Genomic DNA, 27172 nt, shown 5'->3' on the forward strand with positions numbered 1-27172 from the left:
ACCAAATCCTTTGTTCTGTTAATTAGCAACATGTCTCACCAGTGATGCACATCTGCTCCCTTAGCCCCCAAATTCTGAGTCCTCACAGCAGCACTCAAACCGAGCTCCCAATGGGGCAGTGCAATGCATGGTTTTGACCCACTTGGTCAGACTACTTTTTTTCCTTTTATTACTATCACAATCAAAATGATAGCTCAAATTTAGCTAACTCTTACTCTTAAAAAAAAACTATTTTTTATAACTTAATTCCAACCCCTAATATACAGCAACGTGCCTGGTGTACTGAAGGACAGGACTAGCATTCCTCTTATAATCTTTATGTTAACCTTAAGTATAAGACAAACGTTATTGTCATTATCTGTGCTCTGGTTTTTTGTTGTTGTTGACTCTACTTTATTCCCCCAAAACTGGACGAGATTGGTCCATAACTTCTCTGAAGCTCCGAGGAACCCTCTCATTTTCTCCTGCTATTACTCTCCACATATACATCTTCTGAATCTTGTACCACATTAACCGGAACGATGATGACTAAAGACTTCTGAGAAGGCCCTTCTGAGCCATTTTGTAATCACCCAGAGAGGTTGCTGTTGCAAAAGTGGAGAGAGCCACATTAAAAGTCTTGTAGTGGATAAATATTGGGTCATAATGGACAATGCAAACCATAGGAAAGTGTTATTTATAATCTGTATAATATTCATAGATGCATTACAAGAAGACAAACACATTCCTTGGCTGGGAAATTAATGAAGGTCTCAAGGCAAAGGGCAGATAGTTTCACACAGCAGAGAATTTTCCTAGCTTCATCCTTGCAAATAAATCACTCTTGAGAAGGACTGAATATTCTGCCTTCCTAGTTGTTCCAGCCCAGCTGGCCTGGAGAGTAAGAGACTAAGGCCTTGGCTACACTTACCCGCTAGTTCGACGGCTGGAAATCGAACTTCTGGGTTCGACTTATCGCGTCTAGTCTGGACGCGATAAGTCGAACCCGGAAGTGCTCGCCGTCGACTGCGGTACTCCAGCTCGGCGAGAGGAGTACCGCAGAGTCGACGGGGGAGCCTGCCTGCTGAGTGTGGACCAAGGTAAGTTCGAACTAAGGTACTTCGACTTCAGCTACGTTATTCACGTAGCTGAAGTTGCGTACCTTAGTTCGAATTAGGGGGGTAGTGTAGACCAAGCCTAAGAAAGGGAATCAAATCAGTAGGATGGCCCATCTGCTGCTGTTTGAGATATTCTTGACACTTGGACATTCCTGTAATTAAGCCAATTTCTTTTTAAAATTGTTCCCTTTTAAACTGTAACACTCTCCACATAAATACGGAATGCTGCACAATTAAATCTGTAAGTCATGAGACCTGTTCCCAGGAGTTCCAAAAGTTAGTACACAATGAAAATAATCCAGAAAAGAAGAGCTGTTGAAAAGGGGAGACAACATTGGCCAGAAATGTAAATGATCCTAGCTGCATAAGCACAGGATTTGGGGAGAGATTTCTCAGACCATTGGGACTGCCTCTCGAGTGTCTGGACTCCCAGTGACATCAGTGAACACTGAATAGACTAGAGAAGAAAACAGATATGAGGCTTGTCCCAAAGACGACAGATCCTGAGCTCCACCAGCATCCAGATTCCTGCTAAGTGGGGGATATTATTTTCTTGATTTAAAATAAATCGTGTTCAATTATGTTCAAATGTCAGACAGAAACCCATGTATGTTGGTGGTAGTGGGGGAGGTCGCCTGAAAGAAAAACCAAATTTCCCATTGTAGGTAGGTAGGTAGGTAAGTGCCAAAACAAAAAGGCCTTATACAAAGTCCTGAAGTCAGCCTCAGAGGGACTCTGGAAGACTCATTTAGCGAAGAATGTCCATAGAGTGGGGGGCCCTGAACAGACAAAGCAATGGCACTATCCAGTCTGAACTTCAGAAAAGTCAGCAAGGACAGGCTGGTCAATCACAACTGCTTTACAGGCTCACAGCAGAGGAATAATCACCCAGGTTCCTTAGGCCTAAATCATGAAGGGCTTTACAAATATCAGCCACATAGTTCACCATAACTCTCAATTTAAATTTTGGAATCACCACCACCTCTGGCCAAGAAAGAGGAAGGAGTGCCAAAAACATTATATTCAGTTTTAAACACTAGGTGTACTACAATTATGTGTTTTAAAATGGCACATCCCCTAGAGGCTAAAGGCAGGCACCCATCAAAAAATGTATGCAAGAATTATGTGATTTTGCAATGCTTCCTTTATGTGGAATTTGCAACGCAAGTTCTCTTTACAATGAAAAACGCAAGATACAATAGAAGCAGAGTACAGGAGGGGCAAAATTGAAGCCAAAGCTCAGTGACTAGATATGAGCAAGGGATAATAAACTCATCCTGTGGATAATAATTTACCAGATTCCTCCACCATAAAACAACCCAAGCCAATATGATATTTTAAAAGAATCATTGACAAGAAAATGAGTGTAGGATCTCTGTAATGTAGCAGTTTTATGTTATCATTTGTCCTGGGCTACTGGCTATTTCTCACCCCCTTTATTAGCCAACTAAGAGAGGTTTTTGTAGCTACTGGCCCAAGCTATAAAGTTCAGATCTGAATTCGAATTAGAACTTCCCAAAGTTCAGTTGTGTTTGGGTTCATGATTCCTGCTCACGGCCATCTCCACTGTTTTATAAGGGCATCAATATTCAAAAAAGCCAGATTTTAAAACATGATTTATAATGGTACAAATGGGGATTAAACACAGAAAACACATTTGCATGCTGACAAGTAATGAATTGCACAGACAATCAGTTATATGTGGGTAACAATTGGAAGACAGCAAAATAAGGCTCAAATGTGGCCAGGAAAGTTTAGAAGCTCAAAAATTATGGGAACCTGAAGATACAGTGGGCATATACTGTTACTAAACTCCTTTTCAATTACATTTTACTGATGCCGTATACATTTCATCCGCTTGATTTGTCTAACAGTAACACCGGTGGCAAAGCAGAGAGTTTGCTGTGTGATTATATAACTTTGTCATGGATGAGGCTAATTTCACAAGTGAAGTATTTAGAGTTCTTTTCACAGTAATAATAAATACCACATAGTTGCTGGTTCACAGTTGACACATCAGACAGAGTCCTGGCTTGGAAGACTGTACTCTGGAGAAATAAGCCAAGGAATATTCCCCATTTGATATAAACTATACAGAATGCCACGCTTTTAAAGCAGTAGTTATCCCATGATTTGAGAAGTTGTATGCTGATGGTGCCTTTAATTTTTTACAGTTTGCAAACTATGGGATTATTTTTCTGATTTTAAAGAAAACATTTAGAGACTGACACATTTAGCAATAGCAAGAGAACAACAACAAACAACTGAAGAAATTCTATGATCAAGAAACCTCTCAGCTCAAGAATAGAGGGAGAGGAAGGAACTTGTGTTAACAATGGAATTTTTATATTAAAAAGTAAATGAAAATAATCTATCCCTAGAACATAAATCTCCCAAGGCTATGCCATTTAATACTGCAAAATGAACATTAAGTCTCACTGAAATGCCATCAGAAGGAGCATATTTTTCATATTTTCCAGTGAAATACCACAAGTATTTTTTTCTTACAGCATTTCAGTGAAAGCCACCGTTACAGCTCTAAAGGACTTCAGGTTTCACACAGAGGAAAATGTTCCTCCGCTTGATTCATTTTCAAAGGATGCGGAAAGTAACAGCACAACAAATGGTTCTTTCCATTAAATGGGGGACAGTTCCCCACAGGAACTCTCACAAAAGGTGACTCTCACAGGATTGCACAGAATCACCCCAGGAAACAAGCTAAAAGGATGATGCTCCCTGGAACCTGGTTTTAATTTCTGAGGTTCCCCCTACAACACATTCAGTTAGTGCCCCCACTTCAAACTGTAGCTAACGGGAGGCACTGTGTGAGCATCCTGTAGGACTGGAAGTACGGAATTCCTGAGTTCTAACCCTGCACCAACATGCTGAATTATTTGTGATGATTCATCCGAGCAAGTGGGAACACAGGAATTTCCATATTGGATCTGAACAGTAGCCTCTCTAGTCCAGGATCTTGACTTTGACAGCATCTTCATAGGTAGTGCAAGAAATGCTGTAGTGAAGTTCTAGAATAATCTCCCTACGGGGAAGTGTCTTCCCAACCTGCATCAGTCAGAGATTGGTTATGAGGGTTTATATCTATCCTAAATTATTTTTAATAATTTCTAATGTAAATGGAGATATTCTCATTGTCCTATGAAAATCTAATCCTTTTCTGAATTATTCCCAGTTCTTTTCCTTAACGTTATACTGTGGCAATGAATTCCCAAGGCTAATTACGAGTTACGTATTCCCTTATTTTACCAATATTCAGTTTGCTGCTTTGCCATTTTATTTAATGTCCCCTTATTCTTTTACTCTGAGAAATGAAAACAGGATTGAGCCAATCTATCAAGCCATTCGTTATTTTGTATACCTCTATCAACTAGGCTGTCTCAATCCCCTCAGTCTCTTTTCATAAAGAAATGTTTATATGGCTCCACTCATTTTCATTCTGTCTCCAAATCCCCTGTATCTTTTCAGAGACAATGAGACCAGAATTTAACCCAGTCAGGGTGAGGGTGCACCACTGAAGTATATTAGAGCATTATAATATTTTCAATAGTATTTTGCATCCCATTGCCTTACGCATCTGAATAGTCGTTTGGTCATTCTGATACTCCATAGAGTTATGCCAAGAAAGAATCTAATGCATCATGTGTAATTAAGACAGAGAGGGCACCTGTGTATCAGCATATTGATCACTACACAACAACAGAGGAATGCTCTATTGAAAAAAGCCCCCCAGCTTTCAGCATGTCTAAAGGTTTATAGCGAAAGTGAATGTTGGGAAGACCTAGCTACACAAATCAGTTAAACTTTAGGAAACTATAACTAAGCTAAATGATAATATCAGGATCAAAAAGATGGAATTCTTCTTTTCTGAGAACTAATATTGACCTACCTCGAAATCTATCAGCTGCAAGTTGGCTATAAGTGTCACTAGCAGGCCACTGTTGTATAATTCTTGTGCCAGTTGAGCCACTGTTTCCGTAGGTGGCTCCTTGTCACTAGTACCACACAGAATTTCCTTCATTGCTTGCAGTGATTTTGACACTTCTTCTGATGCCTGGTAATCAAACAGGACATTAACAGTTAAAGAACAAACCAACTTCAGTGTAAATAAAATTGGTAACAGAGAAAAACTGTTCAAACAAAACTTCAAACAGATTCCAGTACAAAAAATGGTTAATGTTATTAAATGGTTTACTAGATTTTTGCATACACTGGGGCTGGAACATTCACGCTGGATCCTGCAGCCCTTACTCAGGCAAAACCACATACTAATTCAGCTGTCGGTGAACTTAAATGCAACATACCATATATTCATATGTGTAATATGCATAAAATGGGGTCAGATTCTGGGGTAAAGGTGTAAGATACACCTCCCTGTGTTAGCAAGGCCCCTTTATGTTTCAGGAGGCATTCACTCCAAACTAAGGCAGGGGATGTTTCAGCTGCCATCTTCCCTCAAGTTTCCAGCAAAGGACTCCACAAGAACTCCGCAAGAAGGAGGTGTTGAGGGACACACTGAATCAGCACACTCCCCAGCTGCCTTGGATATATACCTTTTCCGTCTAAAGCCCCCTATTTTTGGGGCTGCACTGGCCTCACTACAGTTGACCGAGTAACTCCTTACAGACAGTGTCAGCTTTGCACCACTGCAACCTACTCTTCCCATAACAGTGTTTTTGCCACTTAGATCCTAAAACCAACCAGCAAGCCTGGCCCATTACCTTTAACTAGGAACTTATCGATGGAGTGTACAGATATCTAGATTGCAGGTTAAGGTAAACAACCTAACCTGCTTCCATTAAAACAAAACAATTGTCACTAAGCAAAAACAAAGCCAAATATCCTTCATCCTCCACTCCTTCACAGTTTATTTTAAAATACTTCTGATGAGCACAACTTTTCAGGTGCATCAACCATGAGTGCAAGATACAAAATCTGGATGATGCTTCAGATCCACTAGAAGGATTTGAATCCAGGGTTTTGGTTTGGCCAAGAAGAAAGACTGGAGCCATTTGTAAAGTCTGATTCCAAACCAGGTTAAGATTTTGAACGTCTCAAATTTTGGTGGATATTCATAGAATCCAAGGCCAGAACAGACCACTGTGATCATCTAGTCTGACCTCCTGTATAACACAGGCCATAGACCTTCTCCAAAATAATTTCTAGAGCATATCTGTTAGAAGAACATCCAGTCTTCAAACATTCAGATCCAAGCTTCTGGTCTGAGCCTCTCTCTAGTTTTACTCCTGAGGGTACTCTGCGCCAAAAAGTTTAAATTTCTGCACACAATATTTTAAAATTCTGCAAATTTTATTTATTTGTCAAATAAACATGGAGGCTCCAAGCATGGCATTGGGGAGCAGAGGCCATTGGCGGCACAGAGGTGGGAGATCACTGTGCATCCTGCCTCCCCCCCACAGTACACGGACTCAGTGGTGACGCTGTACCCAACCCTGACACAGCACAAGGACCGGCCCTGCCCCTCCATGCCAGGTGCACCAGGTGTGGGCAGGCAGGCTCAGCAAGACAGGATTCAAGGGTGGAGGGGCTTAGTGTGGGGGGATCCAGGTGTGGGTTGAGAGGGTTCTGTGTCGGGCAATCTGGGTATGGGCAGCTCAGTGGGGAAATCCACGTGTGTGTGTGTGTGGGGGGGGGAATCTGGATGCACGGGGGCTTGTTGGGGATTGTGGATGCAACTGTAATGGGACTCTGCAGGGGGTCCAGGTGAAGGTAGGTGGTGCTCATCAGGAAGAGGTCTAGGTGTGGGGGTGATAGAGCTCAGCAGGGGGATCTGGGTGTGGGGAGCTCAGTGGGGCAGTGATCAATGTGCAGCTGGTTGGGGCTTGGTAGGGTGGGGATTTGGGTGTGGGTGGCTCATTGGAGTGATCCAGGTGCAGGGGGAGTGGGGCTCGGAGGGGGTTCTGGGTGCGGGGATGGGTGAGGCTCGACAGGAGGGTTTGGGTATGAGGGGGTCTGGATGCATGCATGTTGGGCAGATGGGGGAGCAGCTCCCTGTACAGGGATCCCAGTCTCTGCAGCTGAGGAGCTATGGGTGCAGGAAGCACGGGGCGTGGAGTTTGCAGAGCTTCCTACAGATGAGGGAGAACTCTAGGGGTGGGTCTGACACAGCCTTGGATGCTGTGCAGGGGAAGAGTCAGCGCAGGGTAGGAGCCACCAGCCCAGTCTTCCCTAGTCCCGCCCTCTGCCCCATAGTGATTTACCTCTCTGCCGGCTGTCCTTGGCACCCAAAACATACTGCTGGGGAGGGTCGCACGACTGCTCTTATGGCTTCCCTTTGCTCCCCCATCAGAAAATCATTGTTCTGTGTGGAAGCAAAGATATCTGCCGGGGACATAAATTCTGCACATGCGCATTGGTACAGATTTCCCCCTGGAGTATAGTTTCTACTGAATGAAAAGTCTTTCAGTGTTTGAAAGAACAAGATGATAAAGCTACATAAATAATCCCCACCGCATGCTAGAGAAAACCACATGATATATAGATTGTAAGCATTTCAAGGTACAGACTTTGAGATGGGTCTGACCTCACACCACAATTATACTGATACAACTCTATTAACTCCAATGGAATTAATCCAAATTTACAGGAGAGACACACTGGAATCAGCCCCCCCTTCCTGATTTCATACCCAACTGCAAAGCTTCCAGCATGCACTTTGCACTATATAAAATAACAAATACTATTTACCTCCTAATTGTACCAGGTTTGCAGTTGTCCACTAATTTGGATAGGTCAATATGTGATGAGATTAATCTACATTCCCTTCCCAATGAAAGTTTTATTTGGCCACAATAGAAGGCTTTCTTCTCTCAAACATTTCTCATGGTCACCGTCTTTGATTAAGACAGCCCACTCTAAAAACATGCCTATTTCTAACCATCGGATGTTAATGGCACATCACTAGAGCTATCAAACAGAGTACAAAAGGACTTAGCAACGGGGATGTTATCTTGTGAATTGAAAACCTAAGTCTTTATGAAAACTGTGCAAATATTTTCATATCCAAAGCAAAACCTGTACATTTTTGGCTTTTCACCAGTTCTGGTTGGCTGGGTGTGAAAATTTCTGGCATTTTGCAGTAAAAACACAAAACAAAACAAAAAACAAATCACCACCCTGCTTTTCTCTCTAAACACAAATACTCCTTTCTGCCAGGCAGAAAATATTTGCAAGATTCAGACTTCAGTTGTAGCATCATAGAGCTATAGATAGGAAAATAAATAATTTAAAGGAAAAACAGACAAAAAAAACCTAGGAGTTACACAGCATCTTGACTCAAATTCTGTCTTCATCTGTCTCATATCCTTCCTCTCCTTCACCTCTAAACTCCTTGTACATGTGGTCTACACTGACGACTTCAACATCTTCTTTTATTCACTCTTGGATACACTGCAATTTGGCTTTCACATACTCTCCTCCTGCAAAAGGATAAGTGTTCTTATCATGGTCAACAATAACCTAGGGTGACCAGACAGCAAGTGTGAAAAATCAGGACAGGGGGTGGGGGCTGTAATAGGCGCCTATATAAGAAAAAGCCCCAAATATCGGGACTGTCCCTATAAAATAGGAACATCTGGTCACCCTACAATAGCCCATTCCTGGCCAAGTTTAAGGGCCTGTTCTCTAGACTTAACCCTCATAATCTATGCGCAAAGAGACCCTGAAGCCTCAAATGCAGGTCCTTAATTTAAAGATCACTTCTAGCCTCTATTTTGCCACTTGTATTTAAGCTTCATAGTTCTTTATAATAGCTCCCATTGCTGAAGTACACAAGCACTTTGTTCCTTGGAGGGAATCCCACTCCAGCCTTATATGCAGAAGACATTCTGTTCCAGGAACAAAAGTATCTGAGTACATCCATATGATCCAAGAAGCAAAGGACAAGAGAAACCTACAAAACCTAGTAGCTACAGACTGTGGATTTTGGAACTGTGCCTTTAAATTGTTTAGCTTCCCAAACCAGAAGTCTGGAGTAGAGGTGCAGCAGATTCCCAAGTTCTGTGATATAGAGACAGTTGGGGGAACTGTGTCACTGAACAAAGAGGCTCTCTTTCAAGCATCTTGGGCCTAAACTGATTATTGAATATCAAGATGAAATTCAATAAAGACAAGTGCAAAGTACTTCACTTAGGAAGGAAAAATCAAAAGCACAACTACAAAATGTGGTAGTACTGCTGAAAAGGATCTGGCCAGATAGTTGACCAGAAACTGAATACGAGTCATCAATGTGATGCAGCTGAACAGAAAGCGGATATGATTCTGGGGTGTATTAACAGGCGTGTTGTATGAAAGACACAGAAGACAATTGTCCCATTGGACAAAGCACTGGTGAGGCCCCAGCTGGAGTACTGTGTCCAATTCTGGGCACCACAATTTAGGAAAGATGTGGAGAATTGGAAAGAGTCGAGAGGAGAGCTACAAAAATGATAAGGTTTTTAGAAAACCTGACCTATGAGGAAAGGTTAAAAAAACTGGGCATGTTTAGTCTTGAGAGAAGAAGATTTGGGGGGCAGGGGACACCTGATAATAGTCTTCCAATATGTGAAGGGCTGTTATAAAAAGGACGATGATCAGTTGTTCTCCATGTCCACTGAAGGCACTAACAGGCTTAATCTGCAGTAAGGGAGATATTAGGATTGTAGTAGTAGTAAGGGTAGTTAAGCTCTGGAATAGACTTCCAAGGGAGATTGTGGAGTCCCCATTATTGGAAGCTTTTAAAAACAAGTTGGACAAACACCTGTCAGGGATGGCCTAGGTTTATTTGGTCCTGCCACAGCACAGGGGGCTGGACTCGATGACTTCTCGAAATCTCTTCCAGCCCTACATTTTTATGATTCTATGTTGTACCAGGAATAAATAGAAATGAGAGAAAATAATCTGAGAGGAAAAATGAGCAGATAAAAGCTTTGTTCTTTAGATAAGCACACCTACCAAACTCCTTGAAAAATGCAATAGTCTGTCCAATCCTCAAAAAGTCAACATTTGACCCTGAAGATCTCTTCAACTTCCTGTTCCTCGAGGAAATAACTGAGAAAATAATAGTCCTCAAGCTTCAACATGACATCAGCCAACATTGGGAATGCTTCACAATCAGGGTTCAGACTAGAGTACAGCACAAAAACAGCTCTAGTGGCACTAAATGTGCCAACATTTTATGGCCAGGGACACAAGTAAGATCCAGCAGTGTGAGCATGGAAACTTCTCTGCAGCCTTTACCACAATGGAAAATAGGGTACTGCTCACTAAAGCTGGGCCAAATTTTTCAATCAAATAGCAAATTTGCTAAAAAATACAATTTCAGAATGACCAGAACTAATTTACTAAATTTGGTAAATTTTGGCTGAATAAAATATTAAGGGAATATTTAAAAAAAAAAGTCAAAATGAACCATTTTGTTATTAAAATGTCATTTCAAAATGATGTTCCAAAAAAAATTTTTTTTTTTTTGGGTTGAACAAAGTTTTGGTTTTTCATTTCAGCAAGGAAAAACAAAAAAAAAAATCAGTTTTGGTTCAAAACTCTTTTTTTTTTAATTAATCAATTTTTTGCTTTGGCACCAAACCAAAAAACCAACAACACCCCACAATTATTTGCTAATCCACCTACAGGACATAACAGGAGTATATGGCCCAGAATTACAGAGGTTTCAGTTGTTCCTCTCCAGCAGAGCTCAGTGAGTGGTGATGGGTAACTGCCCCTCCTCTTCAAAGGCCTCACGTGTGAGGTCCCACAGGAATCCTACTTCTCTTCAATATCTAGATGAGACACCCGGGAGAGATAGTGAGACGCCATAAGGTGTGCGGCCAACAGAACACCTTTAACACTTAACTATATATCTCATTCTCTACTAATGCAACCATCACCATCATGTCAGAATGTTTACAGGAGATTAGCCCCTGGTTAAAGAGCAGGTGGCTCAAACTAAATCCAAGCCAGATTCTGATCAGCACCACTTCAAAGGGGAAATGCTTTGAAAAGATGGCCAAGATGTTGTCTCCACCACCTTCCATTAAAGGCACACAGCCACAGTTTGTCAAAGTTGTGAAAAGCCTCTGGGTCCTGTTTGACCCCTCACTAAGCTTGGATGACAAGATAGAAAGCGTTGTTGGAAATTGATTCTTTCACTTCCAGCTTATTCGGAAACTTTGTCCTTCCCTCCTGGACAACAACCTGGACACAGTAATCCCTACATTTGTCACCACCCAGGCTGGACTGTAACTCATTGTATCTGAAGTTGAATGTGAAGATGATGCACAGGCTCTAGTTGGTACAGAATGTGGCTGCCCAATTTCACCATGCTTGAGGCGGCCACAAGCACATCAGGCCTATGTTAAAATCAGACCACAGGCTCCTAGTCAACTTCCAATGCCAATATAAGGTCGTGGTCCTAATTTGCAAAGCAATTTGCTTTCAAAGCAAAACCAGAGACCCCAGGAAGTCCACCAGGGACTTTGTTATTGCTGCTGTTGATTTTACGTGCAATGTGACCAGATACTATGGTGCTGGATGGTAGTACACAACTTTACTCCTTAGGGCATTCTGCGCTCAAAACTAAAAAATTTTGTGCCAAAAAATTAAAAGTTCTGCGCACAATATTTTAAAATTCTGCAAATTTTATTTGTCAAATAAATGTGGAGACTCTGACATGGAAATGGGGAGCACAGGCCACTGACTGCACAGAGTTGTGCTGCTCTCACCCATGACACAGACTCAGCCTTTGCCATGGAAGATCATGTAGAACGCAATATTGATATGTGGGTATATTCAGAGGTGGGTTATGTTGATTTTAACTAGGGCTGTCAAGCGATTGCAATTTAATCACGCAATTAATTTTTTTACTGTTAAACAATAATAGAATACCATTTATTTAAATATTTTTAATGTTTTCTACATTTTCAAATATATTGATTTCAATTACAAAGTGTACAGTGCTCACTTTTTGTAATAAAAATAAATACATATTTGCACTGTAAAAAAACAGAATAGTATATTTCAATTCACCTAATACAAGTATTGTAGTGCAATCTCTTTATAATGAAAGTTGAACTTACAAATGTAGAATTATGTACAAAAAATAACTGCATTCAAAAATAAAACAATGTAAAACTTTAGAATCTACAAGTCCACTCAGTCCTTCTTCAGCCAATCACTCAGACAAACAAGTTTGGTTACAATTTGCAGGAGATAATGCTGCCCACATCTTGTTTACAATGTCACCTGAAAGTGAGAACAGGCATTCACATGGCACTGTTGTAGCCAGCATCGCAAGATATTTATGTGCCAGATGGGCTAAAGATGCATATGTCCCTTCATGCTTCAACCACCATTCCAAAAGACGTGTGGCCATGCTGATGACAGGTTCTGCTCGATAACTATCCAAAGCAGAGCGGATTGATGCATGTTCATTTTCATCATCTGAGTCAGATGCCACCATCAGAAGGTTGATTTTCTTTTTTGGTGGTTCAAGTTCTGTAGTTTCCGCATCGGAGTGTTGCTCTTTTAAGACTTCTGAAAGCATTCTCCACACCTCGTCTCTCAGATTTTGGAAGGCACTTCAGATTCTTAAACCTTGGGTTGAGTGCTGTATCTATCCTTAGTAATCTCACACTGGTACTTTCTTTGCATTTTGTCAAATCTGCTGTGAAAGTGTTCTTAAATCGAACATGTGCTGGGTCATCATCCGAGACTGCTATAACATGAAATATATGGCAAAATCCGGGTAAAACAGAACAGAAGACATGCAATTCTCCCCCAAGGAGTTCAGTCACAAATTTAATTAATGCTTTTTTTTTTTTTAAATGAGCATCATCAGTATGGAAGCATGTCCTCTGGAATGATGGCCAAAGCATGAAGGGGCATATTAATGTTTAGCATATCTGGCACGTAAATACCTTGTAACACCGGCTACAAAAGTGCCATGTGAACGCCTGTTCTCACTTTCAGGTGACACTGTAAATAAGAAGCAGTCAGTAGTATCTCCCGTAAATGCAAACAAACTTATTTGTCTTAGCAATTGGCTGAACAAGTAGGACTGAGTGGACTTGTAGGCTCTAAAGTTTTACATTGTTTTGTTTGAGTGCAATTATGTAACAAAAAAAATCAACATTTGTAAGTTACACTTTCACGATAAAGAGATTGTACTACAGTACTTGTATGAGGTGAACTGAAATTTTTTTTTAAAATTAAATTGTAAAAATATTTTTACAGTGCAAATATTGGTAATAAAACTAATACAAAGTGAGCACTGTACACTTTATATTCTGTGTTGTAATAGAAATCAACATATTTGAAAATGTAGAAAAACATCCAAAATATTTAATACATTTCAATTGGTATTCTATTGTTTAACAGTGCAATTAATCACAGTTAATTTTTTTGAGTTAATCACATGAGTTAACTGCGATTAATCGACAGCCCTAATTTTAACTCCCCCCTTTTACAGCCTTTACATCAGCTTCTTTACCTCCTCTGCAATTTTACTGCACAGTTTAGTCACTAGAAATTACCACAGTATAGTCTCAAATGAAAACTAAATAAGGTATTTTTATCATAACTTCAGAGGTTTATTTTCTGCATTGTTCTGACATAAACAACACCTGCTGGTCCACGAAGTGTAATTCATAATTCATGAACAGCATATATAGCAGCTTTACTTCTGCTGATTATAGAGTACTGAATTCTCTGTTGCAAATGCAGAATTACAACAATCTTTGAAGCAGGCTACCAAACTGACTAGCTCACCTAAATAGTGTAAGATGTCCCTTTGTGGTTATAGCATGTACACAAGTCTACTATCTCCTCTGAATAAAGTAACATAACTCCTCTGATTTAAGGAAAGTTATGCATGCATTGACACGCCTCTGCTTAGAAAAAAGTTGTTTTCTGGTAGTAACATGTCTTCATATTTTTTGACAAATTAAACAATGTGAGTTGAGACTAATACTTTGTGTAACTTATAAAAAAAACAACCCAGATTTGGTTCCCTCACAAGTGAAAATCAAATTATTGTAATTTACTTGATAGGATCATAACAGAAACAGAAAAGACCTTTTCGATTATAATGTCTTTGCAAGTGCAAAATATAGTCACCAGAAGATGTATTTAGGGTGAGCAGATGTCCCGATTTTATAGGGACAATCCCGATTTTTGGGTCTTTTTCTTATATAGGCGCCTATTACCCCCCACCTCCTGTCCCGATTTTTCACATTTGCTATCTGGTCACCCTAGATGTATTAGACAAAAAATTAATATTATACTTGATCTTAGCTAGACTGTAAACTCTGAGACAAGGATTTTTTTATTAAATTATTAATTATTATTATTATTATTGTGTTTGCAGAGTGCAGTGCAATTGGGCCACAATCTTTGATTAGGGCCTTTAAGTGCTACTGCAATACAAATAATATTAAAAGGCCATTTAGACTCAAAGCAATATGAGAAAGAGACTTCCTCTGAGTTTTGTTCCTGGACAAGCAGCACACTGTTTCTATTTAATTTAACAAATAATAAATAAGAATTTATCAGTCTTGGGATGGGGGAAGTAACTCTATGATTGGGAAATATGCACTATTTTTCTGTTCTCCTCCTAGTTTCCCTTTATTATACTTAAAGTGGCTTGGAATGCTTATGACCTTGTATTGCTAAGAGGTGGGGCAGAGTTTTAAAAATAGTCTCCTTTGTTTCTGACAACCAGCTATTTGAAGAAGCTTTTTGCTGAAATGCTTCAGGATCCAGTCCTAGCCTTGCTCCCGACCCACACAGGAACATAATTATAATTGCAGACCTGGTTGCTGGGACACAAAGGCCCTGTCCATATTATAGATTTGACAGTGTTTAAGCTGGTTTCGTAAATATATTGGTGCCCCTACTGTGTTATAAAACACTGTTGGGTCATGCCTGTGGCATGAGACAAAGTGCTACATCAATTCTAACAAATGATGCTCAAGATCAGAGTGTTCTGCCAGACTAGGGCATGATAATATGGCTTGGTCCTGTCTGTACAGACAACAAAAAGATGTGCTTTAACACTGTTGGGGCACTAATCAGGCAATGGTTGAGCACTATGAATGTGTCTACACTTAAAACCAGAGATGATTCATGTCTGCTGACAGGAGGGAAGGGGAATGACACAATGTAAAGAGGGGCCACATAACCACCCCATCTGTCGCCTCTGGGAGGAACCTTCCAGTCCCACCTCCCTGGGCCAGGGCAGCCAATCCTGCTGGCTCTTAGTGAGGAGCACGTGCCTCTCGGCCGGGCTGGGGAGACTCACAGCACCAATGTCTCCCCAGAGCACCTGCACCCTCACGGACACCTCAGCAGGGGGGAGGGGCGTGGGCAGTGCCCCTACCTCCGGCTGAGCAGAGGGACCCTGCTCCCAGCGCCTTCCCCAGTGACCCCCTACACACACCCTGCACCCAGCAGCGCCACACTCTGCCCGCCAGAATTTCCAGCTGGCTCAGTCTCTGTCCCTGGCAGGGAGCAGGAGAGAGCCACTTCTCATGTTGGCTAAGGGTGACTGCCCAGAGAGCTGGAGCCCAGCTGAGGAGGCCAAAGCAGCCCGTTCCTTCCGCTCCCCACCTGGGCCTGGCTGCTTGGGGATAGGGGCCAAGAGAGCTGAAAGTGCCGAGGGAGAGGCACAGCAGAAGGACAAAGCCTCCTCATGCTGGCAGGCCAAGCAGAGCAAGCCCTTCAAGGGCAGCTCAGCATTCAGAGAAATCTGGGGGGCACATAATTCCAAATCCCCTCCTCCCCCCGCATTGCCTCTGCTTAAGACGTTACAGTAGTACAACTGCACCGCTTCAGTGTATACACTACCTATGCTAATGGGTGGGCTTCTCCTACTGGGGTACATAATCCACCTCCCTAAGAGCTGTTAGCTAGGTTAAAGGGAACAATTCTTCTGTTGACCTAGCACTGTCTACACTGGGGGTTAGGTTGGTATAGTAGCATCTATCAGATGTGTGGATTTTTCACACCCTTGAGAGATGTAGCTAAACGGATGTAAATTCCTAGTGTAGACCAGGCCTATAACTTTGTCAGGGCTTTTTTTTTTTTTTTTTTTTTTTTTTTTTTAAACACAATATAGACATGGCCAAAATCAGGTTATTTTTACATCATCTTGGCCTTTTGGAAGTATTATCATGAAGTGGGTTTTTTTTTTACCCACGAAAGTTTATGCCCAAATAAATCTGTTAGTTTTTAAGCTGCCACCGGACTCCTCGTTGTTTTTGTAAATAAAGACTAACATGGCTACCCCTCTGATACTTAATATTAGATACATCCTATATCAAGCGACTGTATCTTGCACTTGTAGGGAAATGAACTCATTGATCCAACAGGTCTTTTGATCATTAACTACTATGATCCTATGAACTAAATTAAAGGGAAGTTTTCTGTTCTTGTAAATGTATTCTCATTTCATATGGAGAGATTTCAGGAAGCAACATGTAAAAGGTTAAAACGACCCACCTGTCTAATCTGTTGTTCACTCAGACGATTGATTTTTTTCCCATAAATACACTAGATACACTTTTGTACACCCACAGAAGCCAAGCTGCCTCCTCTGCAACATCATCTGCCTGTCTGCAGTGGGAGGAAAAAAACCACCCACAACAAAAACAGCCCGTCTGATTCAGAAACATAACCAAGTACAGACAGCTTTTGCAGCGTCCCATGGAATATCAGTGATGTGTTTATTGCAATCAGTGAAATGGTGTAAATTGAGTTCCTGGCTTCAGCAGCCTTGTGCTCATTTCACAACGATCCTTACGTGCAATCTCAGATAGCAACGACAAGGACCTATCATCACCCTTATACTGCTGATAGTATTTATAGTACAAGCAAATGGATCTCCACAACTTCAAGTGCATCTGGATTTTCCTTTTTGATGTTAACTATAAACATACAAAATAATTAGGACAAAATCTCAGATCTTGAGAAACTGACACCCATGAGAACTCCAAGGCCTAAACTTCAACTTTCCAACCTCTTTAATGAGTTGACTCCGGTTTACTTCTGTCCCAGCTGACAGTATCACTAGCAGGAAGACATATAGTTATACTCAAGGTTGGGAGGACCTGCTCTCATTTTACCCCCCAGCAGTCCGCAGGAGATACCACAGTGCCAGCTGGTGAGGAACTGAGACCAGGATCCATTCCCCCACCTGATCCCTCCGCTGGGGCAGGGCCCCTTCACACCCAGATACCCCTCTGGGGCAGGGCCCCCTCATGCATCTGCTTGTGTTCTAAGCAGCAGCAGCACAAGCTACTGTGCTGACTAGAGTGGGGGCAGATCCCAATCTCAATCTCCCGCCAAACCTGCCAGGAGCCACCGTGGAGCAGGCCTGGGCTCCAAATCATTGCATTGTCAGCTCCACCCCCAATCCTCACCAGCTGGACAGGAAGTAACAACAGTGCATGGGCTGGAGCAAGCCAGCACCATGGCCGGCACTATGTGGTCACACTCCCTCCCCAGGATAGAACTGACCTGCCACCTCCCTGCTCCTCTCTGGGATGATCCAGCTCGCTAACCTCCCACAAAGCCACAGCCTCATGGTACTGGGCTAATGTCATGATTTCCATGCAGTCTGTGAAATTATGATCTATCCAGTGCCTTACACATAGCAAACTAGACATTCTCAACTGTGCACAAAAATCTGGAAAAGAGGATTTGATAGCCAGTTTCAATCTGAACCTCTGGAATATTTCTAGTATGGTCTATATAAATAATATGGTTATTTTTTTGAAGTTACTGCTTCTCAACCTTGAAACCTACTCACTGCTTGACACAAACCACTGAAATGTGGCCAGTGACCAAAGTATGGAACACTGGTGTTTGTTGCACATCATGGCAGAATTGATGGAGTGTAATGGTTTTAACTATAAAACCTATTTTTAAGGGCATTCTCTCACTGGGGGAGAGAAATCAACCAATTTTTTTCAAGAAGAAAACTCAGAAAAACATATTCCATCATGTGCAGTCACAACGACCTCCACGAGCCACCAGCAAGGATTTTCAATGTAGGATTTTCAGAACCCTAGCACTGCCTTGTGCTCATGAAGGAGTATGTGAATCGATCCCTGGTGGGGGATATGATAAACACTCTGCCAGTAGGTTACACAGCTCTTTGCTAGACAGCAGTAGAATATTTAAGGTTGGGATTCGTGAGTTCTGTTCCTGGCTTTGGGTGAAGAATGTGGCCTAGTTCTTAGAGCAGTAGTTAGCAACAGGATAGCCAAGCACACAGATTTGGAACACCCATTCTGAAAGGCAGCATGACTAAGTGGAAGAGACTTGGGTCTGCCATACAAAGACCTGAATTTGATTCCCATTTCTACCACAAGTGTCCTTGTGCAACCTGTTAGGGAACTTACTTGTAAAATGAAGGGAATTATACTTAACTGTCTCCTAGGCGTGCAATGTCTTGATCAATACGAAGAATAATGAAGCATACAGAAATTTAAAAAAAGCAGTCAAAAGAGGGGAGACTAGAACTCCTGGCTTCCAACTCAGTTACAACCCCCTACACTAAAGGATACTTGAAGTCTCACTCATCCTCACTTGGCAGCAGAAGAGACTGAAATGTGAAATGTCCCACAAAATCCAGTACACCTGAGAGCTTTTGCAGCAGCAGACATGACGAAAGGCCAAGTCCTTACCTTACTTACACAGGACCAGATTATACACCATTGAAGTCAAAGGGAATTTTGCAACTGACTTCAATTGTTGCAGGATCGTGCCCACAGACAGTCCTATTAGAGTCAATGATAATCTGATAACGATTCCAATATGCTCATCTTTCATCATTCTTCACACATTGCTCATCTTACTTACACAAGGATTCCCTCTGTCTTTATTAGGACCAGATGTGAGTGAGATGAACAGGATTTAGGCACTGTTTCTTTAGCACTGCATAAAAGAGCAGGTGTAGCTGGATGATTTGGTCAGTCATTAGGCTTAGTAGCCTAGCTTCTGATTCCAATCTTTCTAACAGTTCAGGGCATCTTAGCTCTCTGGATCTGGTCTTAGCTAGACTGGCTTCTTTGCTCGTAACCCCTTGGCCTGCCCTCAAGGGGGACAGGAGCCATAGCTCTTGGGTGGGTAGGGGGACCCAGGCCCTCCCTCTCCACCAGGTCCTAGCCCACGGCCCTGAAGGTTGCAGCAGTGGGAGATGGCCTAGGTTCAGCATTCCCCAAGGCCACTTCCTACCACATCCTGCATCTCAGTTTCAGATGTGGCCATATTTGACAACGTTTTTACTTCAGCCAAAGGCCGATACCTGCAGCCCTTTTGTGCCCCTTACTCATGGTTCTCCCTCTCTTTTGGGGAGTGTCAGGGAGAGAGCAGGGACACACAGTTGGATCCCCTCAGAAGATACTACTTCTCCTGCTGCTGCCGCCGAGTAGTGCTCCTCCATGAAACGGCCTCTCTTTCCCCCTTTTGCTTAGAGTTGCTGAACTGAGCTTTCTTTATATTGATCTTTGCCACAGCATCATGCTTGGCAGTGGCCAAGGGATGGAACCCAGTACTGCTCCGATCCTCTTCCCCTGCCTCAGTCTAGTGTAGGATTCGTAAACCCCATCACAGCAGGATTGGGTTTTGTTTTTTAAATATAAATGCCTCATTAGGAAAAATCCCTAAGACTACAATTGAAATGCTGCTAAAAATCTAGCACTACAGATTCTTATGAACAGTTGTGAACCTCTGCTACAGCACACGGAAGTGAAATGCGAAGACATGCCACACTGACCTACCTACATGAATTTGCCTAATTAAGTAAGTTTAAATGTAAAGGGGAAGGACAGAGGAAAAAAAAGTTTAAAATGAATTTTTACCTAGTTGATACAGTGTTTTTGAACAGTGAATGGATCCCTGAGGCGAAAACAAAAAGGGTGAGGTTACTGTAACCTCAAGTAGTCTTGCTGGCTGGCAGAACCATAACTATTCACAATAAAACCACTTATTTACAACTTGCCTGATTTCAGATTCCTTTACAAATCAAACTTTGGTCAGCTTTGCACACCCAAGCCAAATGCAGAGGGAACTTGGGCCAACTTTCAAATTACTATGGATCAGTTTATAATTTTCGATTAAAACCTTGTAAAACTTGATGGATTTCCTTGCAGGGCTGGTTCAGAAATGTTGCCAAACCTGTAGCTGCAGGGAGCCTGAGTTATCAGAGCCCCAACCCACCAAGGATGGGTGAAAAATACAGGTGGAATGTTTACTGTTCATGCTTCAATGCTGTATGGCATGCAATATGTCCTCTGGACAGTGCTTTGTGGTTGTGATCTTGAGACCTTTAGGGAGTCAGGATGTCACCCTTTATATTGTGGGCTGGATTGAGAAGTTCCCGTTCATTTTGTTTAACAAACCTCCCACCCACTATTCCTCTAACTTCTTCCAAAGACAGACGGTATCACCACTATGAGACTAAACTCACCCTACCTGTCTGGCTTGGCACAGGAACTTGTGGTAGGTGGAAGGGGGTGGCAGTGGGAATATAAGGACATGCAGGGATTTTGGGTCTTCCAGCAAGGTGGTCCAGGCAAATGGCTTTGCAGGAGGCTCTAGACTAGTTGAGTTTTACCCCTAACCCAGGCAAAAACTGGCAGTTTTGGATTAATTTCGCATTGAAATTCAAAGCAAAACTCAAGTGGTGTGAATCATACCAAAAAAACAAAACAAAAACAAAAAAAACACCCACCAAACCCAAACCACAAGGTAAGTGCCAAGTCTACACAACTCCAAACTATCTGATGTATCCATCCACAGGCATCTTGAAAAAATAAGCTAGTCCAATTTTACCTGATGTATAATTACATCAAGTACAATTCTTAATGATGTGTTTGATTGCATGCTTATCAATCACTCCTGGTTAATGCGGAGTGCCAATGCTGGAGTTAAATCAGGGATGAATTTGGTCCCATATGACTGGGATTATATTACACATGCACACACGCACTGGCTCCTCACTATATGAAGATCCATGAAGGGGAATCCATCAGGACAAACGCACACTTTCTAAGGAGCCCCTGTTCAATTCAAATGTTGGGTGAGAAGTGGATGGGGTAGAAGAGAGGCTTTATTCAACTTTTCCAGATCTAGAGAATTACCCTTCTTAATCCTCCCAATGTTATGCTAATCTTCCCATTATTAAAGAATCTTCATTCCGTTTCACATCTGATTGATTCAAAGAGGACTTTAGAACAGTAGGAACTGGTTTTGGTATATGGATTAATTAGACCAAATTTTATGTAAGTGGATGCAACAACATTAAGGTCAATGCACCTGTGCTCACTAAGAGTGTCAACATAACCCATTATATGAATAACAACGATAATTAACACTAAGTGAGAGAGGGTGTATAAATAATATATTAGTGTGTGTATTCCACAGAGACACTCCTCTTGAAAAGATTTGCAACTGCTTTTTAACTTACAATTAGCATTTTCACAAAAAAACTGTCTATAAGTGATGTAGGCCATGCTTACAGGATGGGGGTGAGGAGGGTTTTATTCTGGTAAGCAGTGACTCTGAAAAAGATTTGGGGGTCATGGTGGATAATCAGTTGAACATGAGCTCCCAGTGTGACACTGTGGCCAAAAGAGCTAAAGTAATCTTTGGATGCATAAACAGGGGAATCTCAAGTAACAGTAGAGTTTTTTTTTTTTTTTTAACCACTGTATTTGGCACTGATGCAGCTGCTGCTGGAATACTGTGTCTAGTTCTGGCATCCACAATTCAAAAAGAATGTTTCTAAATTGGAAAGGGTTCAGAGAAGAGCCACAAGAACGATTAAAGGATTAGAAAATATTAGAAAGACTCAAGGAGCTCAATCTATTTATCTTAAAGAGAAGATTAAAAGGTGTCTTGATTATGGTCTATAAGTATCTACATGGGGAACAAATCTTTAATAATGGGCTTGTCAATCTAGCCAAGAAAGGTATAACTATAACACACTCCAATAGCTGGAAGTTGAAACTAGACAAATTCAGCCTGGAAATGAGGTTACATTTTTAATGGTGGGAATAGTTAACCATTGGAACAGTGTGCCAAAGATCGAGATGCATTCTCCATGACTGGCAACTTTTAAATCAAGATTGGATATTTTCCTCAAAGATCTGCTCTAGGAATTATTTTTGGGAAGTTCCATGGCCTCCGTTATACAGGAGGTCAGACTAGATGATGCATCTGAAGAAGTGAGGTTCTGACCCACGAAAGCTTATGCTCCCAGTACTTCTGTTAGTCTCAAAGGTGCCACAGGACCCTCTGTTGCTTTTTAGATGATCACAGTGTTCCTTGCTGACCTTGGAATCTAGAAATGCTATGGGGGTATGGTTAGCTCTGTAGTACTAATAAATTTTTGCATTATTTAACAATAGCACGCATGCAATAAGATCATACACTTCACGTGTGCTAATAAAATTTCACGTTTTTCAAATTCTCTTCCATCTGACCTCGTATCATTTGAGGGCTGCTTAACACCACTTCCTTGTAGTTTTGTATCTTTCAGAACTGCTACAGAGCTGGAAAAGAAATTCTTCTCTGGGTTGGTAGCCTCTAGGCCAGGGAATCCAGCCCCCTGCTTAATTTCATCCAGCCCATGGCAAGTCTCCATGCCGCGGGCCAGAAGCCCTGAGCCTCGTTGCCCCTCCCCCCCACAGGGCTGGAGCCATGAGCACCGTCTCGTCCTGCTGTAGGGGGAAGTTAGGGTGCCAGGCCGGTCAGTCAGCTGACCCTAGGTGCAGGGGTGATCAAGAAAGCTCTGAGTCCGCGTATGCTTATCCCCGCCCTCAGGCACTGCCCCTGCAGCTCCCATTGGCCAGGAACCACGGCCAGGGCGGGGTGGAGGGAGCTTGTCTTAGCCCTGCTGCTGACCAGGAGCTACCTGAGGTAAGCAGTGCCCGTCCAGAGCCCGCACCCCTCACCCTCTCACGCAACCCAACCCCCTGCTCCAGTCCTGAGCACTCTCCTGCATCTCAACACCCTCCCAGAGCCTGCACCCCCCACCGAGCCCTCTGCCCAAGGTCAGAACCCCCCTGCTCCTCCCCCCTAACCCTCTGCTCCAGCCCTGAGCCCGCTCCCTGAACCCATCATTTCTGGCCCCACCCCAGAGCCTAGGGGAAGCCCCAAGCCTCCGCACCCCCCACCCCCGCGGGGCTGTGTGTGGCCTGCGACTGACTTTTTCTGTGGGTCAGTGGCCCCCAATAGAAAGAAGGTTCCCCACCCCGCTCTAGGCACTGGTGCTGTATCAGCCACTTTCAACTGTCCAAACATGCATTTCCAACTACATATCCACACTACAGTTATAGCCATCTAAATAACTGCAGGATAAATCTTTAAGGCTTTAGACTTTGAAGTTAGTTCTATCTAGCTGGAATCTATTTTGCTAGCAAGCAATACTGTATGTTTAGCCCTGAAAAGAAAAGGCTTTTAGCCACATGAAAAATAGGTATTGAAAGTGAAAGTTATGACAAGACAATGTTTTAATTAGCTTCAAGAAAGTGAAAGATGTGGTGTTTTTGCACTGAATTTCTCACTAGAATAATAATTAGTTTTCAAACTTTCTCAGCCCAGAAGAACAGCTGAAAGTTGCACACAGATCTCCTTCCCTCCCCACAATGAATGCTCAAAACCACATGAATGGCAAAGATACTGAATAAATGCAGATCGACGAGGACCCCCAAAGTTTTGAATGTGCAGTAGCAGACATCAGAATATTTTTTATTTTTACTTTAGTTTTTGAGAGACTTTTTTCCTCCAAATTTCCTATACAGCTTTGTTTTAGCCCTAAGAATTTCCCCGCTATGATTTACTCCCCCAACATTGACTACTCAGAACATTTTCCTTACTGGGGGTGACTCTTTTCAGTCACTTCAGAGCAACTCTTGACTAAAGGGGACATCTATTGTGTGACATGAGGTATTTTCCTCTGACCCAAGGGGAATGAGGACTCTCCCTGCTCGGCAATCCAGATCAGAGAGTTAGGCCCCAGTTCAACAAAGCATTTAGTCATGTGCTTAAGTACTGTCCTGAATAGTGCTGCCTTCTTGAATTGTGCCTGAAAGAACAGAACTAGGAACAAACCACTTTCTCTTGTAGAGGGGTTTAATTGAAACTAGACGTGAGTAAGTCTGCAGGACTGGGATCATAGATAGCTAAATGATTTAATATTCAATTAAAATAAAATGCCATTTTCAAATTTGTAAATTATTTCCGTACTGACAAACTGGATAAAATCTTCCACATCTATAACCCTTTTATCTTGTGAGAAAAAAAGTGTACCAACAGTTCAGACTTTTTAGAAAGCAGAAAAATTGTCAAAGTTCTCATAAAACGTTAGAATTCCTTTTAATTCTCCATCTCCAGAGTACGCCCCACCCCACCCCAAAAGCACAGCTCAACCAGTGGAGAATTTAAAGTTGAACTGCAAAGCAAAAACAAAAATTGATTTAAACCCAGATTTCTGCATTGAATGTCCCCATTAATTAGGCTATGGGGACACATTTAGCACAAAATTAATCTTTTATATATTCTCTCTTTCCCCTTCCTGAAATTATTTTGATCCTTCACAATTAACTGAAGGTATCCCAAAATGAGACATCAAATACCAGAAGTCTCACTGGTATCCATGTTACAGAAATAAACACATTTGGAGTATTGTCTGTGAACCCAAAGTACCAAGAAGATTCCACTGAGAAGGAAAATGTGCTTACCTTTTTATTTTTGGTTCACTTCTAATATGTAATCGGATTGAGGAAAAGTACAACATTTGCAGTCAAATGACAGAATTGCGTAAGAAGTGTTTTAATATTACCTAACAATTATTTCGGTTTTAATTTTATTTTTAGTCTCATCCACATTTCTACTATTGGACTGTACCCATGACAATTCTTTTAGAGAATTTGAAATTCTCTGGTGCAATTAAATGTACTTAAACAGGTTTGTGATTATATATAAGTGCACACACAGACACTCACTCTAATACGGTGATAGATACAAATACATATAACAATTATATATAGGGTGTATATAGTACATATGAACATTGCTGTATTTTTATATAACATTGCATGTGCACACACACACACTTGTAGTTTGTCAGCCTACAAGAACAGTAAAGCCTAGAGTACTTTTTAAATGGTCTCATCTTATTTTGTTACATGCTTGAGTAATTAAAAAAATAATACAAATCACTTATTTTTTGGATTAGTCTGTTGGATATAGAAATATTAAGTTATTTGTTACCCAATTCTGGTTAACTTTACTCAGATGAAGTAGTCTCATTGACTGCTCATTGTACATAAAGTAACTCACATGCATAAGTGCTTGCAAGATCACAGCCTTGGTGAACAGAGTAATTTCAATCTCTTCAAATTGTTGTTCCCCCGAGTACAAATAAATACCTTATCACTAGTCTTTTAAAAACCATGATCTCATACCTTGTCTGTTTTTTTATCTTGCTTTTCCAATATGGCCATGTTTTCTTTCAGAGTTTTTACAATCTCAGCAGGATTTTTGTGTGATTTACTAAACAAAGGCATGATTTTCTTCACCTGAATTTCTTCTTCTGATATAGCTGAGGATTGCTTTAAATCAAAAAGGACAAAAAACAAAAAGCAAAAATTAGCTTTTAAGGTTTTGTTTGCAGCTATGAGTCAAATACAGTATGCTTTATGTATAAATTATACTGCAAGCTCGGACTGTAAGAGCACTCTGAGCTCCAGTTGCTCACATCTACTGAAAATTCCAGTAGACTCCACTAGATCCTTCAACTAGTCTCGGTTGGTTTCTACAGGCCTTTTAAGTTTTGATTGGAAAACCAGTAGCTCCAAGAACCAGCAGACAAATATATCTGTTGCTTGGATCATTGCAGGATTGGGCCTCAACTTTTCAGTCATTGCTTACATTTTATTTCGTTTCTCTCTATTTAACTTTTTAGTTAAGAGGATGTCAATATCGAATAGTTTAAGTCTCCCCAAAAAGGGAGCTTGCCAAACCTTGAGAGGCCTGCACTCCTTGTGACTCACTTTCTACTCATTTAAGTCCAGGGGAGTTTAGATGAGAAAGGAATATAAAATGAGTCCTAATATAAATACAAATGCTTACATGAAATTAAAACATTTAAATAAAAACATTTTAACTTATACATTCCTCCCTATTCTGTTGGAAACCCAAATACCCATCAGTGTACTACTGCATGAGAACCAGAAAGAGAAAGCAACCAGTTTAGTTTTAATGTGTCAGCAGGACCTGAGCCTGGAAGGTGCTGCGTGTCCTAAACTCCCATTAAAGCTAATGGGAGTTGAAGACTCTAAGGGTACGTCTTCACTACCCGCCATATTGGCGGGTAGCAATCGATTTATCTGGGATTAATATATTGCGTCTCGTTAAGACGTGATATATCGATCCCCGAACGCGCTCACCGTCGACTCTGGAACTCCACTAGAGCGAGCGGCGGTAGCCCAGTCGACCGGGGAGCCGCGGCCATCGATCCCGCGCCGTCTGGACCCCAGGTAATTCGATCCAAGATACTTCGACTTCAGCTACGCTATTCGCGTAGCTGAAGTTGCATATCTTGGATCGACACCCCCCACCCCCAGTGTAGACCAGCCCTTAGGGCCCAATACAAAGCCTAATGAAGTCAATGGAAAGACTCCCATTGACTTGTATGGACTTTGGATCACGCCCATGTCACTTTAAAGAGGGCGCACAGCACTTTGCAGGATAGGTCACCAAGCTGAAGAACATGCAAATAGTAAAAACACACTGGTAAGAAGTAAATTAGATGGGGGGGGGTGTGTGGCAAAATTGCTCCAATTTTCATATACGCTATGGTCTCATACAAATAAGAAATGTTATAACAGAGATTGAGAGGGGAGGAACAAAAACAGATTAAAATATACATATGTAAAATACTCTGCATAACACTCACCCTTACCTCAAAATCTAATGGTCTTATAGAACACATTTTTCCTCCATGTACACATGCTATTAATTATTACATATCTTATATGATTAATAAAAATAGCTAT

At 41.6% G+C, this 27172-nt stretch overlaps 1 protein-coding gene across 14 annotated transcripts in view; it reads right to left on the bottom strand.

The window, feature by feature from the left end:
• Positions 1-27172, bottom strand: part of CAB39L (calcium binding protein 39 like) — a 101387-nt gene that overhangs the window by 33909 nt on the left and 40306 nt on the right. For 12 of the 14 annotated variants that reach the window (XM_065593889.1, XM_008168300.4, XM_065593878.1 and 9 more), the window contains 2 exons: positions 25580-25726; positions 5002-5166 (listed from right to left, as the gene is read on the bottom strand). In XM_065593889.1, coding sequence (XP_065449961.1) covers positions 5002-5166; positions 25580-25681 — 267 coding nt within the window. In that variant the 5' untranslated portion in view covers positions 25682-25726. The remainder of the gene's footprint in view (positions 1-5001; positions 5167-25579; positions 25727-27172) is intronic. The other 2 variants (XM_065593936.1, XM_042842734.2) reach the window with 1 other exon arrangement.

The sequence above is a fragment of the Chrysemys picta genome, chromosome 1 (genome assembly GCF_011386835.1).
Source record: "Chrysemys picta bellii isolate R12L10 chromosome 1, ASM1138683v2, whole genome shotgun sequence".
NCBI classification, from domain to species: domain Eukaryota; kingdom Metazoa; phylum Chordata; order Testudines; family Emydidae; genus Chrysemys; species Chrysemys picta.